Source organism: Schistocerca cancellata, chromosome 1, assembly GCF_023864275.1.
Source record: "Schistocerca cancellata isolate TAMUIC-IGC-003103 chromosome 1, iqSchCanc2.1, whole genome shotgun sequence".
Lineage (NCBI taxonomy): Eukaryota > Metazoa > Arthropoda > Insecta > Orthoptera > Acrididae > Schistocerca > Schistocerca cancellata.
In genome coordinates, this window is record NC_064626.1 from 569,969,402 (window position 1) to 569,986,811 (window position 17,410).

General features: G+C 44.4%; 1 protein-coding gene and 1 non-coding gene across 2 annotated transcripts in view; one reads left to right on the top strand and one right to left on the bottom strand.

The window, feature by feature from the left end:
* The first annotated feature begins 845 nt into the window (after window positions 1–845).
* The window catches only part of LOC126191351 (uncharacterized), a 102,211-nt gene continuing 85,646 nt past the window's right edge, over window positions 846–17,410 (top strand). The window contains exon 1 of the mRNA XM_049932228.1: window positions 846–899. Within this exon, the coding sequence (XP_049788185.1) occupies window positions 884–899 (16 nt within the window). The 5' untranslated portion in view covers window positions 846–883. The remainder of the gene's footprint in view (window positions 900–17,410) is intronic.
* LOC126097401 (small nucleolar RNA SNORD77) lies at window positions 7,284–7,346 on the bottom strand. Its single transcript, XR_007522108.1, has one exon. It is a non-coding gene; the product is annotated as a small nucleolar RNA SNORD77 (small nucleolar RNA).

The window sequence follows — 17,410 nt, forward strand, 5'->3', positions numbered from 1 at the left end:
GATGACATCTCTTTAGCAAATACGACGACATTTCGAAATGGTACGTATCGCTGTCTTCCAAGATGACGCCTGTTTTTCCTTGATCATCTCTATACGCGGTTGGAGAACTTCGTCGTAGCTACAATAGGCTTTTCATGGCATGAGATAGTGCAGGATAATCTGGGCATAAGCACAGCGTTATAAGCACATCATCATGCACATAATCGTGTAGTTATAATCACATGCTGTTCTCAACCTGTGTAAAAGTGAATAAGTCGTCCGTATGGGACCATGCACTGAATAGTGCTAGGAAGACTAAAGAAAGGTCGAGACACTTTCACAGGATTTATCCGCTTTGAAAAAGCGTTCGAGCATATAAAATCGTGCAAGACATTTAAAATTCTCAATAAGACAGATATAAACTATAGAGACCGATGGATAATATACAATATTTAGGAAAACCAAGATGGAAAATAAGATTGGAAGACGTAGAGACAAATGCTCGAATTACGAAGCATGTAAGCCGGCCGAGGTGGCCGAGCGGTTCTAGGCGCTACAGTCTGGAACCGCGCGACCGCTACGATCGCAGGTTCGAATCCTGCTTCGAGCATGGATGTGTGTGATGTCCTTAGGTTAGTTAGGGTGTTCGTTTTAGATTTTTTGATAGTACAACATTGAGACTCCTTCGAGCCAGCAGGGACGTGAGTTGGACAGTGTTTTGAGCACGGGAGCCAAGCGAGAGCGCGGAACCTTCAAAGGCGCCTGGCTGGGACGGTGGAGGGGCGCCGCTGGCAGCTGGCACGTCGGGGCGCCAGGCGTCGCAGCCCGAGGACATAAAGTGTGGCGGCGCGCACGGCCCCCTAGTCGACCGCTGCACACCACGCGACTCGACGCCACACTGGACATGGCCGCGCTCATGGGTGAGTACTCGCCACCTGACAAGTGCGGCGCTGTGCCTTCTGTGCTACGACGGCGCAAACTCCTCTGTATAAAAGTGCAGGGTTCCATCCGGCGGAGCGCAACCGGTTGCACAGTTACGCGAGTGTCGGAACAAAGTAATAATTTCGTGTGGCTCTGTCGCCGGGTTCAAATTTTTCAGCAGGACGACACTTCGGCGACTTGTGTGTTCCTAATTTACCCTGGTTATGGAGAAATAAGGCTTACAGTTTAACGAGGAATCCGAACTACGTGCCGTTCCTGGTGACTCCTCGCATTCTTGAAGACGTGAAGAGGAGAGATTAAACGCAAACTGAAAAGTTTCCTGGCCTGACCGAGATTTGATCCTGGGGCCTCTCGGCTTTCAGGCCCACGCTTTAGTGCTAGATAACCGGGTCCGACTAACAAAGAAATGATAATGTTATATTAACGAGATCTGGAGAATATGTCTCCTCGCTGTGTGATAGTGAATACGCCTCGAACTTCAGGGACTGCCGCAACGTGGCGTTTTAGTTAATCCTGTGCTACACAGCCCACACTCAGGATAAAAATTATAATGCCAAACGAATCAACTTAACAAAAGGCGGAAAAGCAAGTAAAAAGCGTTTAATCTTTTTGGTAAATGAAATCGTTTTTGATGTCCACTTTTGTTGTGGAATCCCCGGTTTTGCTTCTGTAAAGTATATTTTAATGCAGAATTCTATAAATGAGAATATCTGCAACAGAACTAACAGTGTTATCAGGACAGTGATCACCTTTCTTTTTTCCGTTCAAGGTAAAATCAGCCTGCCTCCTTATCTGCTCTCTCTCTGTTTCTCTAACAACCTGATCAAAAGTATTCGGGCACCTACATGTAATGCGGAACTGGCCACCAGATGTCACGAGAGGGAAACCCGCCAGTCTATAAGGAAGCGGGAATACGGTGTTGTCAGTAGAGAAGCAGAAACAGCAGGATGGCCAGGTCAGAAGTAGACCTGTTGACAAAACTCGATGTATCGGCATCTCTCCAACATGTGTATCGATAAATATTAGCGATATTTATGCGAGCGACATATCGATATCCAAATGGCAATATCGAGTGGTCATACTTTTACTTCATATTTTTTTCGCAATTTTTGGTAAATATTTGAAATTATAATAGAACATACATTTAACTTTCACTGTCTGAAGGAGTCATACTACTTTGTGGAGTATCATCTTGTCCAGTCTTTCTCTCTGACTGTGTGAAGCAAGTATAGGTGGCACAATAGAAGTTGTCAGATTGCACTGGGAGGTGGCTGTGTGAATGGAATAACGAGAGGTCGGATGTGAAGAAATAGCATGCCACTTGCATTACAAAACTATTTTTAACGCAACTAGTGTGCTATTTCTTTACATCGGCATTCTTCAAAAATATAATTGCTAAAAATGATGAACAAAAATCTTAAAGACAAGATTGATCATTACGGTGGGAGAAGACGTGTGAGGAGTAATGCCGACGCAATCGACATTCGGCGCTAGCAATAGAAACTGCAACGTTTAACTTCACCACATAATTTTGACGTTACTACTGCGAAGTTGATCGCGATGGCAGAAATGAAAAAAACAGGGTTGTCGACACGTTCCGGACAAATCCGATATGTGACGACACCGGACGACGGATCCATGGGACACCTTTTATTGTGCCACTTACATGTAGTGGCCATTGTTAGCATCGCCAAACGTGAATGTGCATCATTTTCGTTTCAATTCTTGCTCTAAGGGGTATAAGCAGGCTGCTAGCTTATTGATGTGCAGGATGTCTAATAATAAATCAATACTTAAACGTACAGCTTTAAAACCGGCAGTATATTTACAGTGTGCAGCCGATATTTTTATAGCCCTATACGTCGATACTTTTCCCTTCGATGTATCAACAGTCCTAGTCAGGAGAGCTCACTGATTTTCAAAGCGCACTATTGTTTGGATGTGATCCGAGTACCAGATCTGACTGTGACATTTTCATCTTCCTAAAGCTGCCAAAGTCGACTGTTGGTGATGTGATTATAAAGTGGAAATGCGAAGGAACAACCACAGATAAATTACTAGCATTCAGACTTGATGTACTGACGGACAGGAACCGTCCAACGTTGCCGAAGGTGATACAACAAAATCGCATGCAAATCAGCGGAAGGAGTCACTTGGGAGTTCCAGAGTGCTACCAGCAGTACAGTTAGAACAATAATCCTGGGAAGGTCGTTAAAAAGAGCTAACAACAATGGTGTAACAGCCTCTCATAAGCCACACACACTTTTGTAGTCGACTCTAAGCGACGTTTCATGTCGTGTAAAGAGCGACGTCACCCGTCAGTGGGTGATTGGAAATGAGTGGTTTGGGATGACGAATCGCGCAATCTCCTCTGGTAATCCGATGGGAAGGGTTCGGATATGGCGAATGTCAGGATAACTTTACCTTCCAAAACGTGTAGTGTCAATAGTGAAGTACAGAGGACGTGGTGTTACGGTATGAGAGTGTTCTTCGTGCCTAGGATGTGCTACCTTTATTGCGCTGCCGGCCGAAGTGGCCGTGCGGTTAAAGGCACTGCAGTCTGGAACCGCAAGACCGCTACGGTCGCAGGTTCGAATCCTGCCTCGGGCATGGATGTTTGTGATGTCCTTAGGTTAGTTAGGTTTAACTAGTTCTAAGTTCTAGGGGACTAATGACCTCAGCAGTTGAGTCCCATAGTGCTCAGAGCCATTTTTATTGCGCTTAAGATAATGGAAAGTGCAGAAGGATGTGACACATTTTACAACATTGTGTGTTGCGTGCAATAGAGGAAAAGTTCAGAGATGGTGATTGTATCAGCATGACAACGCACTGTGTCATAAAACAGTATCTGTGAGGCAGTAGTTTGTGGACAATAACATTCCTGAAATGTGCTATTCTACCCATAGTTCCGGCGTGAACCCAGTTCAGCACCATTGGGATGAGTTAGAACGTCGAATGCTCCTGAGTCCAACGTGAGTGCCTTCTGTGGTTACGGCTTTGAGAAGAATACGCTGCCACTCCTCCACAGATAGCAGACACCTCGCTGAAAGTGTCACCGGCAGTGTTTAAGCCGTCTTAAAGGCGAAGGGTGGACTCCTATATAAAGCTACAAAGAACGTACGATGTCGACAGTACAGTTTAATGGCGAATCAGAGTCGGCCGGAGTGGCCGAGCGGTTCTAGGCGATACAGTCTGGAACCGCGCGACCTCTACGGTCGCAGGTTCGAATCCTGCCTCGGGCATGGATGTGTGTGATGTCCTTAGGTTAGTTAGGTTTAAGTAGTTCTAAGTTCTAGGGGACTGATGACCTCAGAAGTTAAGTCCCATAGTACTCAGAGCCATTTGAACCAAATGGCGAATCAGATTACTCCTCCTATGAATTGTTGTGTCAAACGGAGGAATTCAGTTGCTTTCAGTATTCTCTAACCATACGTTCATTCGAACGTACATAGCGCTGTAGGAAGGAAGAAACTTTTGAATAGAACCATCAGTAGTCGTCTTAATCTGTACTGTTTATCGCCGTTATCCTAACAATCAGCGATAATGTCTGAGCCAGACATTCAAGACCATTCAAGACTATCAGTGAAGTGTTAATCTCTGTTTTAATAAAAAACCACTCCGTCTGCAGGCCACAAGTTGCCCATCGGGACCATCCGACCGCCGTGTCATCCTCCAAGGGGATGCGGGTAGGAGAGGCATGTGGCCAGCACACCGCTCTCCCGGTCGTTATGATGGTTTTCTTTGACCAGTTTGTTTTAAAAGCTTCACTAAAAACAAAATTTTCTTGTCAAATTTTAGTCAGAGTTATTTAGTCTCCTGTAATGTACACTTTTCATCAGTTCAGAAGGCTTGGTAATAGCTTTTTCTCTGATAAATACACACTATGCTTTAGTTTATTTACCGTAATTCGTAGTAATAGTTTTGGTCAGGGATGTATGTTGCATTTATAATAACTTTCAATTAAATAAAGTTGCAATTGGAATATTCAAGCAAATATTGTTTCTCCATTAATTGCAGCAAATAAAACTCTTTTCAGGCATGGGAATTAAATGACATTCATAAATCAGTAGATCAGTTTAAAAATAAAAACACGTGAACACTATTTATCTGTTGTGTTCTGTGTATGTACTTGGCCTCATAATAAAATGAAATGGAATGTCAACTATTAAAAGCCAAGAAACTTATATCAGTACAATCATCATAAGTCGTGTTCACTCATGACCTTGTGATTCCATGAATAAAACGGTCCCATCTTTTATGCTGACCCTCTCGGAGTCTGCTGAAGAGGTAGACTGGAGATTTTCTTGATTTGATCTATGCACCTACCTGCTGTTCTTCCTCTCGACTCTCGATTTTTCCTTCGATAATTATTTTCTCTATATTTTCTCAATCTCTTCTCTCAATATGACCAAATTACTGGAGAATTTTTTGACTGACACGAGAAGAAAGGCGCCTTCAGATACTGTGTTGCTCAATAATGGATGTATTAGTTCTGCTTTCGGTCCATTTTGTGCGCTGCAAGTCTCAAATGCGTTAATCCGCTGTTTTTCTCTTGCCTTAGGGGTCCATGTTTCGCAACCGTAAAAGAAGATGGGAAGCATGAGTGTCTGTACAATATAAGACTGAAAACGAGACTAAATACAATTTTAGAATCATACATCACGTACAGTAGTGATTCATTTTTCATGTTACCGCATGACAATCGCCACAGGAGATTTGGTGTCGCTTCTGCGTCTTCATACTGTTGATGACTGTCGACCAGATGTTATTTGTATGTGGTGATGTGTGATGTTGAAGCCTCGCAAACTTTAGCCGTCCGTTATCCCCAGGTCTCTGCCGGCGTACATGAAACAAATAACACAAATGGTTTGTAATACCTATTAATACAATAACAATAATAAAATCATAAACCAGAAATTTAAATAACGATTTGTACCATAATATCACAGCAGACGTGCACGTTTTTTTTTTTCTTTTTTTTCGGAAGTCAAGATTTACGGGACAAAAATAGCAAATACTTTTCTTCAAAACTTTCTGGAGAATGTCGTGAACCCTTGATTTAGAGATGTTGCTTTATTGCGATTTGTGTCACTGCAACGCTGACATATCATAGCAGGAGGTCCATTGCTAACAACTGACTGGTCGAAACCACGTCTGTTGTTTACAGTTGTAGTTCAAAGTACCATCGTTATTAGTGCGCTGACGTCGCTTACACGACAGTAATAAAATCGGTCACGGAACTTTTTAAACGGACTGTGTATCTGTACAGACTCGTTTCTTCTGTATCAACGTGGTATAAAAATTAGGCTACAAAGCCGAAAGGGTCAGCATGAAGAGTTTGGCATAAACCAGTTAACAAATATGATCCATTTGTTTGGAAGATGGTAATTTTCGCCTTGTAAAACGTCCCCGTGGTGCCGTCCCCTCTGAGTTCTGTTCCAGTTCCAAGTGTTTTAAAAAAGGAACAATTACTTCTGATGCCACAGTCTCACCTATAGAACATTACGTCTGAAGTTTAAGATTCTGAAACGCTCTTTCTTGTGAACAGTTTTGTAACAGAATCTTGCAGAATCTTGTAGAATGAGGTGTACTTGTCGGTGGCACACTCTCTGCTTTCTTATTAGTGGGGACGTTTTTTTCTAAAGTTATCCGTGACTTTTTGATCTGTTTTGCGGTACTGCATCAAGATTTGTGCACTTCTGTTTGTGCAAAGCATACCTGATGGTAATGAGGGTTTGCAGTTAACGTTTTTCACGCCCTTCTACATTGCGACAAATGTAAACGTATTCAGCTGGCATTCTTTAATTCGTTTATTTATTTCTCATGTTCCGTGGGACCAAGAGACTGATAGCTATTTGCTAGCAGAACGAGTCAACATCTACTTTACAGAACGCTTACTAGAAAATTTATGTATGAACCTAAAGAATTAATTAACTACGAAAAATTAATTTCTGAGAGAGAATACTTACAAATGCAAGGACTTGATGTACAAAATAAGGAAACTTTCAACTTGTAGTAGAAGACTTGGAGTTTATTGTTCAAGTTTTCCAATTCTCTGGAAGCCTACTGAAAATGAAAGTATAAGTTTATTGTTACCAGTCACAATTTATTTTCACTAGGCGTTTAGGACCCACAAAATCTTGGACCATGGACTAAAATAATGTTTCGGTTTTGTGCTAGAAGACAGCGCCAGAGGTTACCCAGAAGTCGTACACACAAAACGTACATGTCATATTAACTGACATAAATTCACTTGATGTTGATACGTTTAAACGTCTGAATGTAGTGGAAATAAAATAAATATTGAGAGTAAACTTCTAGTTTCAGTCGATGTCAATAAAAATCACAGTAGAGCCTAATCTAAATACATCACATTTAAAGTTATTGAAAATGAAATCTGCTGAACAGTGCAGACTTTTCAGTAAAATGCTTAAGAAAGCAGTATCCAGGTGTAAATCGTTATTGCATCTAGTTTTAACTGAATGAACGCTCTAGCTGCTTCTAAATGAGATAATACTGTCAACAAAAAATTCAATGATGGAGCGTATGTACAGGGATAGCAGTGTTAGAAACATAAGACAGCTGAACAACGGCCTACACGAAGTTGTCCAACTGAGATCTGAGAGAACATGATCTCTACGCATCTGTTCTATCCCTTCGAAGAATCCAGATCGGTATTTTTTAAGATTATGGAATAGTCGAGCATGCCATCTCACTGTAAGTTTACTGCACTATCTTCTATAAATACAATGGCAACCGTTTGAAAAGCACTCTCTGAGGATTCATAACGAGATCTTAATTTTTTATTGGAGGTCAGTCAGATATGTTCTAACCGTCTGTACAGAGTTGGGGCCCTGTGTTTCCACTTTCGAGGAAACTCTTATAATCATATGCCCACGATTACGGGTCACTTAGCTATCGGTCACTTCCTCACACGAATCCGCTAACAGTCGTCTATAAATTCCGATGCCTGTATAAAATGTGTATAGCAAAATTAATGACTTTTTTAAACGTAAATGCGCCAGATAACCTAGAAAGTTTCACAGAGTTCTGTTCGTTCTATTCGACTAAACATCTACTCAGATGTCACAGGGAATGCTTCCAAATTAGCCTATCGATTAAATAAGTAATAATAATAAAAGATATTCGGCACTAATATCGGGCGCTTGCGATTACTTTAAATTTGATCTCCTTCCCACCACCAACTGCCACTACTCCACTCTTTGCGAAGCTGGTGCCCGTCTTAGCAACACAGCACATTTTCTCCAGGTTCTAAGCCACACATGTACTACGTTCTATTGCAGCTTCGGTGTTCCAGACTTCCTCGCCCTCGTGACACCTACCCTACTCTCTCCTGCTCTCTCCCTCCCCCGCCCCCTCCCACACCTCTCCACACAGAAAAAGCACATTAAGAGTGATAGTGTTCTTCAACTCACAGTAGTTTTTTTCCCAGATAATAAGCCATACACTGTCTGATCAAAACTATCTGAACACTCATATGTAATTCGGAAATGACCATTACAAGTCACAAGAGTAAGATCTGTCAGAACAAAAGCAGGCAGGGATTGTCGTGTTGTCAGCAGAGAAGCAGTAACAGTAAAATTGGTGGGCCAGGAGAGCTCAGTGACTTTGAAGGCATTGGGTGTCACCTGAGTGACAACTCCGTCAGGGACGTTTCAACTCTTCTAAAGCTGCCCAAGTCCACTGCTGGTGATACGATTGTAAGGTGGAAACGCGAAGGAACAGCCATCGCTAAAACAAGACCAGACGGACCTCAGGTAGTAACGGACACGGACAGTCGAGTTTTGCGGTGGTTGTAAAAAATCGCATGAAATCAGCGGAAAAAAACACTCGTGAATTCCAAAGTGCTGCCATCAGTCCATCTAGCACAGTGACTGTGCGTAAGGAGTTAAAAAGAATGTTGTACAGTTGCAGGACAGTTCCTTATAAGCCACACTTTTCTGTACTCAATGCTAAGCGACGCTTGAAGAGGTGTAAAGGGCGACGACACTACAGTGGATTACCGGAAAGGAGTGATTTGCACTGATGAATAACCCTATACCCAGTGGCAATCCGATGAAAGGGTTTGAGTCTGACAGATGCCTAGAGAATGGTTATGTGGCATCGTGTGTAGTGACAACGGTGAAGTGGGAAGGAGATGGTGGTACGGTATTGAGGTACTTTTGGTGGTTAGGACATGCTCCCATTATTGCACTTAAGAAAACGGCAAGTGCGAGGGGTATGAACACATTTTACAGAATTTTGCGAACAGTGGAAAAAAAGTTCGGAGACGGTGACTGTCTGAGCGTGACACTGCATCCTTTCATAAAGAAGCATCTGTGAGGTAATGGTTTATGGACGACTATATTTTTTGAATCATCAGTCTTCTGATTGGCGTCATGCAGCCCGCCACGAATTCGTCTTCTCTGCCAGCCATTTCGTCTCACAGTAACACCTGCAACCTACGTCCTCAATTACTTACTGAATGTATTCCAATCCCTCTGTTCCTCTACAGTTTTCACCCCCTACAGCGTCCTCTAGTACAATGACAGTTATTCTCTAATGTTTTAACAGTTGTCCTATCATCCTATCCCCTGTGCGCGTCTGTGTTTTCCATATATTCCTTTCCTCACGGATTCTGCGGAGAACATCCTCATTCTTTACCTAATTTTCAACATTATTCTGTCGAGCCACATCTCAAATGCTTCGATTCTCTTCCGTTCCGGTTTTCCCACAGTCCATGCTTCACTACCATACAATGCTGTGCTCCAGACGCACAATATCAGAAATTTCTTTCTCAAATTAAGACCTATGTTTGATACTAGTAGACCTGTCTTGGCCAGGAAAGGCCTTTTTGCCAGTGCTAGTCCGTTGTGTATCTCCTCCTTGCTCCGTCCATCATGCGTTATTTTCCTGCCTAGACAGCAGAATTCCTTCGCTTTTCTACTTCGTGTCCCCCAATCCAGATGCTAAGTTTCTCATTGTTCTCAATTCTGCTACAGGTAATTATTTGCGTCTTTCTTCCATTTACTCTCAATCCATGTTCTGCACCTATTAGACTGTTCATTCCATTCAACGGGTCCTGTAATTGTCCTTCACCCTTCACTCAGGATAGCAATGTCATCAGTGAATCTTGTCATTTATATCCTTTCACTCTTACTTTTAATCCTACTCGTGAATCTTTCTTTCATTTCCTTCACTGAGTCTTCGATGTATAGATTGAACAGTACGGGCGAGAGAATACATCCTTGTCTTTCAGCGTTTTTAATCCTAGCACTTTGTTCTTGGTCCTCCATACATATTGCTATTACAAGTTTTCCCCTATAGCCTACCCCTATCTTTCTCAGAATTTCGAACATCTAGCACCTTTTCACATTGTCGAACGCTTTTTCTAGGTCGACTAATCCTACGAGTGGTCTTGATTTTTCTTCAGTCTTGCTTTCAGTATCAAGCGCGTCAGAACTGCCTCTCTTTCCTAAAGCCAAACTGGTCGTCATCTAAGAGATCTTCAATTTTCTTTTCCATTCTTCTGTATATTATTCTCGTCAGCAAATTGCTTGCATGAGCTGTTAAGCAGATTGTGCGATAATTCTCACACTTGTCGGCTCTTGCTATCTTGGAAATTGTGTGGATGATGTTTTTCTGAAAGTCTGATGGTATGAACAATAACATTCCTAAAATTAACTGGCCATACCAGAATCCAGATCTGAACCCAATGAAACACCTTTGGGATGAGTTAGAACGTCAGCTTCGCTCAAGACCTCACTATCCAACATCAGTAACTTCCCAACGTTTCGGCTCTTGGAGAAGAATAGGTTGTCATTCCTTCAGACACGCAGACACATCGTTGAAAAGCCGACATACAGTTGAAGGGTCGAGACACCGAATGTAATATTCAATGACACATGTCGTGTTACTTTTGATCATGCAGTGTACATGCACCAAGTTTTGGCTGAAATTGCTCTGGGTGTTCCATAGTTAACCATTACATGTCACCCTTCCAACTGCGATCCCCAACTATGGGTAAAATGTCATCGGGTGTATTTTCAGTCGGTCCAGTAATCTCACAGGCTAAGTTTTCGGCACTAGCTGGCTCATTTTCAATTATTTTCACGTAGAATCTTCATAATAGGTCACTCCACTCCTACAGGAGAATGACGGGTCTTACCCTAACAGTATTATTTTCCAGACCGTACGTTATCCAGTGCGTATCATAATTAATAGCGAAAAATGAGACGACTGAAAGTATATGACAACAGAAGCAAAAACTTTCTAGTAAACATTGGTACACAAACGAGCTTTTTGCAAGATACACGGTTCAGTCACATAAATGTGCAGCCGCCTACGTTCGACGTCAACGTGCAGTAATCACTCACAGGCGGTAGGTGGCAGCAGTAGCAGTGGAGGGGAATATAAAACATATCAGTGGGAGCGAAAAACAGTGCAACCATCATTGTAATGCGGAAACAAAGTGATATATGACGTTCAGAAGAGCATGATCATAGGCTTTCGGACCAAGGGTGGAAGCATTTCAGAAACGGATAAGTTTTTTAACTGTTCGCATGCTGCCGTTGTTAAAGTATTCCGTGTATGACAAAATGGCGCTACCCAAATCCGGCAGCGAGGCAACTGTGGCACTCAACAGGCCATAGATGACAAGAGAGAACGTCGGATGCAGAGATGTGTACGACCGAATAGACGAGAAACTGCTGAGTAGCTGACCAACCAAACGAAGCAAGGGGCTATCAATAGTGTCTCCCGAACGACCGTTCAGCGAATGTTGCTGGGTATGGGACTTTGCAGCATGCTCCTGGTTCATACACCCAAATTTGCACACCAGTTCCGTAACCGGACGTCCACTGAGTGGCGAGAGGTAGGTTTTTCAGATGAATCTCGTTTTATACTCCATCGGCGTGAAACGTCTGAAAGCAGACACCCTGCAACATTCGTCACAAGTGTCCATACTGGAGGAGGGAGCGTTATAGTCTGGGGAATGCTTTCCTGGCATTCCCTGGGTGATGCCATCATTCTGGAAGGCACACTGGATCAACACAAGTATGCGTCTATCCTCGGGGACAATATCCACCCCTACGTGCAGTTTGTTTTTTTCTTGGCACGATGGCGTCTACCAGCAGGACAACGGAACGTGTCGCACAGCTTGCAGTTTACGTGCGTGGTTCGAAGAGCACCAGGCTGAGTTTATCGTACTCCTCTGGCTGCCTGACTCCCCGTATTTAAATCCAATCGAGAATCTGTGAGATCACCTCGATTGCGCCATGGGTTCTCAACCGAGAAACTTAGGGCAGCATGCCACAGAACTGCAGTCAGCATGGCTCCAGACCTTCCAGAACCTCATTATCTCCCTTCCTACATGTGTGTGCTTTAAAAGGTAGTTATTCAGGTTTTCATCAGGTGGTCACATTAATTTAAATGGACGACGTAATTGGAAATATGTGGTTATGAACCGTCAGTGGCTTTAGTATGAAATGTTGTTCCAGTTAGCAAAATGCATTTGAAACGTAAACTTTACGATCAAACTGAAGTTTGTCTGGGCTCAAGTTTCGCCTTATGGCGTTTAGCTGAGGAATGCTGTAGATGTAAGGCGACATCCAATTGTGACGGTATGGTCCTAGATGGATAGGTCGAGCAGGGGCTGTACCTCAGTATCACCTGACCGCACTCCTACGGAGTCTTTCGTCCTGACAAGACTACAATTCGCTGTATCGGCGGGAGCTTTGTGTACTTGGATTCTGAAAAGAGCACAGACAGCAAAATCCAGAGGTTCGATAGTGTTAGAGGTCAATGTGGTGGCCTTGATCGACATGTCCATCAAAAAAGGCTCTGAGCACTATGGGACTTAATATATCAGGTCATCAGTCCCCTAGAACTTAGAACTACTTAAACCTAACTAACCTAAGGACATCACACATATCCATGCCCGAGGCTGGATTCGAACCTGCGACCGTAGCGGTCGCGCGGTTCCAGACTGTAGCGCCTAGAACCGCACGGCCACCACCGGTCTGCGACGTGTCCATCACGCACCATAATGCGCCTCAGGTGTCGTTTTACAACAAAATGTAGCGATGCCCCATCACCCATCTATTACATTCGCCGACGATGGGCCAGCGATGAAATCTGAGTCCATTAAAAAAAACTTTGTGTTCTGCCTTACGGCAGGTCTTGTCATAGGGGAAGCCTCGTCAGAGAAGTCCACGACATTAGCGTCTAGGGAAGTGATTCGGGTGGTGGTTTCCCGTTGTCTTCCACTGATGATAATGAGAACATCGCAACACCCAGTCCCTGAGGGGAGAAAAAATCTCCGACCCAGGCGGGAATCGAACCCGGACCCCTTGCCGTGACAGACCACAGCGCTGACATTTTTTTTTTTTTTAAATCGTTGTGTTTGGTCGTTGCGGACGTCGCAAGACATCCTGTTAAAGTTCGGTAGTTGATCCTTCCACTCAGCTTTTTTTATTACAGAGGCCAACCGGCCGGACTGAGTCCATTACGATGAGAGCTTAGTTGAAAAGTTTGCATTTCTAGTACATTTGTTCTACGTAGGTCAATATTTCATACCGAAGTCGGTGGCGGCTCATAACTACATACTCTCAAATATCACCCATCTTTACTGCAAAGTTTTTCTTTCTGTTACCTAATACCTTCACTCATATTAGTTTTCGCTAGTGATTATGACACATCCTTTAGACGTTTTTATAGTCAGTTAGGACAGTTTGCAATTCGAAAAATACTCGGCTGTCAATATACGGTACCTGTTCCCACTGCTAACCATCGGAGAAATAAACTACCCCAGCGATGACGGCAGTTTGGAAGACACGTAAAAGCAACTCAGGATCGTACAGAAAAGAAAACCGCGCAGATATTTCCACGCCAATTCAGTAGCGTCTAAACATTACTTCAGCAGATCTTCGTAGTGCATTACGATGGATAACTGACTGGTCGACTCTACCCTGAATCGATCGTGTAGAGACGGCGTGTAATGACCCCTTGGACGAATCGAGTGAACACGGTGTGGGAGGAGGCCTGGGCATGCGACTGTCGTCGGCGCGCACCGCTACGTCCGATTGCTGACGCGGCTCGTCTGTATTCTGCGCCAGTGTGGCGGCCCACTGAACCCGCATTCGGGTCTCCGTTGTCCAGCGTGCCGCGTCCGCCTCCAGCTGACACACTGAGCTCAACTTTACGGCAGCCGCTCGCCGTCGTCCTGCCGCGTAATGTTACATGCTCAAATGTCTGCAGTTACGCATAAAGTCTCATCCTTATGGACCATGAATGTGCAACGACAAGCACAGACAAGTAGAGAGGCAGAAAGGAAGGACGACTAAAAAAAGAAGAAAAAAACACACGCCAATTGAAGAGCGGAACATGAGTTTATAAGCGACAAGTCTCAGATTTAGCAGGAGAATTAGAAAATAACATACGTAAGTGATTTTTGTTAAAAAAAATTGACAAGGTATTCTGATACCAAAGGATTATGCTGTTCACGGCACCACCGAGTAATATAATCAGACGAATTAAAAAATAAGTACTGTGTTAAGTGTCATACAGGAGTGGTACTGGGTGGCCACATGAAAGTTTTTACAAGTTAACAGCGATCAACCGCTGCTCATACTGCAATATACACAAGCGATATGCACATACAGAAATGGCGGTCGTATCGCGTATACAAGGTAGAAAAAGGCGATGCATTGGCGGTTTTGTCAATTGAAAACGTTTCCGATGTGATAATTGTGGTGTCACCGCCAGACACCACACTTGCTAGGTGGTAGCTTTTAAATCGGCCGCGGTCCGCTAGTATACGACGGACCCGCGTGTCGCCACTGTCAGTAATTGCAGACCGAGCGCCACCACACGGCAGGTCTAGAGAGACGTACTAGCACTCGCCCCAGTTGTACAGCCGACGTTGCTAGCCATGGTTCACTGACGACTACGCTCTCATTTGCCGAGACGATAGTTAGCATAGCCTTCAGCTACATTTGCTACGACCTAGCAAGGCGCCGTATTCAACTGATATTGGGATTCTATTAATGTATCATCAAGAGCGATGTTCTACAAATGTGGATTAAAGTTAAGTATTCCAGAAGCTACGTACTTTTCTTTATAGCATTCATTACGTATCCTGTTTCAGACCTCACGCCAGCCTGCGTGAGTTTAAGCGCGTGCCTTTCGGCTTCCTCTCATTGTGTCTAGGCTATCTTGTCTAGACACAACAATAATGACGGCACGACGTGAATTAACACACTCTGAACACGGAATGGTAGTTACAGCTAGAAGCATGGGACACTCAGTTTCGGAAATCAGTAGGGAATTCAATATTCCGAGGTGGAGTGTCAAGACCGTGCCGAGAATACCAAATTTCAGGTATTACTTCTCACCATGGACAACGCACTTGTGACCAGCCTTTATTTACCGACCGAGAGCAGCAGCGTTTGCATAGAGTTGCCAGTGCTAACAAACAAGCCACGCTGCGTGAAATAACCGCAGAAATCAATGTGGGACGTACGACGAACGTATCCGTTAGGACAGTGTAGCGAAATTTGGAGTTAATGGGCTGTGGCAGCAGACGACCGACGCGACTGCCTTTCCTAACAGCAATACATCGTCAGCAGCGCCTCTCCGGGCTCGTGAGCATATCGGTTGGACACTAGACGACTGGCAAACCGTGGCCTAGCCAGATGGGTCTCGATTTCAGTTGGAAAGAGCTGATTGTAGGGTTCGAGTGTGGCGCCGACCCCACGAAACCATGGGCCCAAGTTGTCAACAGGGTAATGTGCATGTTGGTGGGGGCTCCATAATGGTGTGGGCTGTGTCTGCATGGAATGGACTGGGACCTCTGGTCCAACTGAAGCGATCATTAAACGGACATGGTTATGTTCGGCTACTTGGAGACGATTAGTGGCCATTCATTGACTTCATGTTCCCAAACAACAAGACACCATATCACTGAGCCTCAGTTGTTTGCTTGGAAGAACATTCTGGACATTTTGAGTGAATGATTTCGCCACCCATCACAAGACATGAATCCCATCGGACATTAATGCGACATAATCCAGAGGTCAGTTTGTCCACAAAATCCTGCACGGCCAACGCTTTCGCAATTATGGAGGCAGTATGGCTCATTATTTCTGCAGGCGACTTCCAGCGACTTGCTGAGTCCATGCGACGTCGAGTTGCAGCACTACACCGGGTACACGATATTAGGAAGTATGCCATGACTTCTGTCACCTCATTGTATTTACAAAAATAGCATCGTTACCGGTTTCGAACTAACAGATTCATCATCTGACGGCTGTTAACATTTAAAAAGATGAGGTACTGGCGGAAGCGTCCGCCCCCCTTAGCTGAGTCGTCAGCGCGGCAGAATGCCACGCCAAGGGGCCCGGGTTCGATTCCCCGCTGGGGCAGCAGATTTTCTCCGCTCATGGACTAGGTGTTGTGTTGTCCTCATCACCGTTTCATCCTCATCTCCGACGCGCAAGTCGCCCAATGTGGCGTCGAATGCAATAAGTACTTGCCCTTGGCGGCCGAACTTCCCCGAGTGGATTACTTCCGGCCCACAATGCCGTACGCTCATTTCCATTTCCACTGGCAGAAGTAAGGCTGTGACGACGGGTCTCAAGTCGCGCTTGGATAGCTCAGTATTGGCGCGTCAAATCGTGGTGGCATCAGGATATTTTGTGAGCACAGGGCTACTTTTGAAAGTCCGATATGAAACCTTCACCCTCCCCAGTAGACGGGGAGGCCTTGAGCTAGTCCACGTCCGCGACCACGCAGTGCCGACCTATGTCAGCACAATGATCAAGATGTGGACGCGACACCAGACGAGTCTCTTTGGCACCATGTTAGAGAAACTGGCACCATCTCCTCGCCTGACGCCGGTAGCGATGGCCCACATCCCACTGTCGCTTGTCCACAAGCGAAGTTTTTTCGTGAAATACAGTTATGTTCATACGGAACTACCAACTGCCAGGACGGCAACGGCACGCGACATATATCGCATATTGATTCGAGGACGGCCGAGCAATGCTGCAGAGAGACGGCAAACAACACTTAACATCGCCTGACACACGATTCCAAAAAATCTTCGGGTGGCGCCTCAAGTAATTGAACCACTGATGCTACTTCTCCCAGATACGACCTACTTTCCACGAACGAAGACGAAAGCTTTGACATGGACTTTAGATCTCACTGTACTTTATCTTTTCCGAGAGGGCACCAAGAGTGTGTTAGAGTTTTGCGCCTTACCACAATAACGTTACTCACTGATTTTGGAAAATCCGAGATATTAAACATATTACACTAAGTTTGCCTTGTTCGATACCCCACCCAGACGGGGTGTACCAGGTAGGAGAACGTAATTACTAAATATGGACAAGAAAGGACCATGAAATGTACTCGCAATTGCGAATATGGTCACTCATCAGCTGTATAATGGAATGATGACAATGAAAATTTGTGTCCGACCGGGACT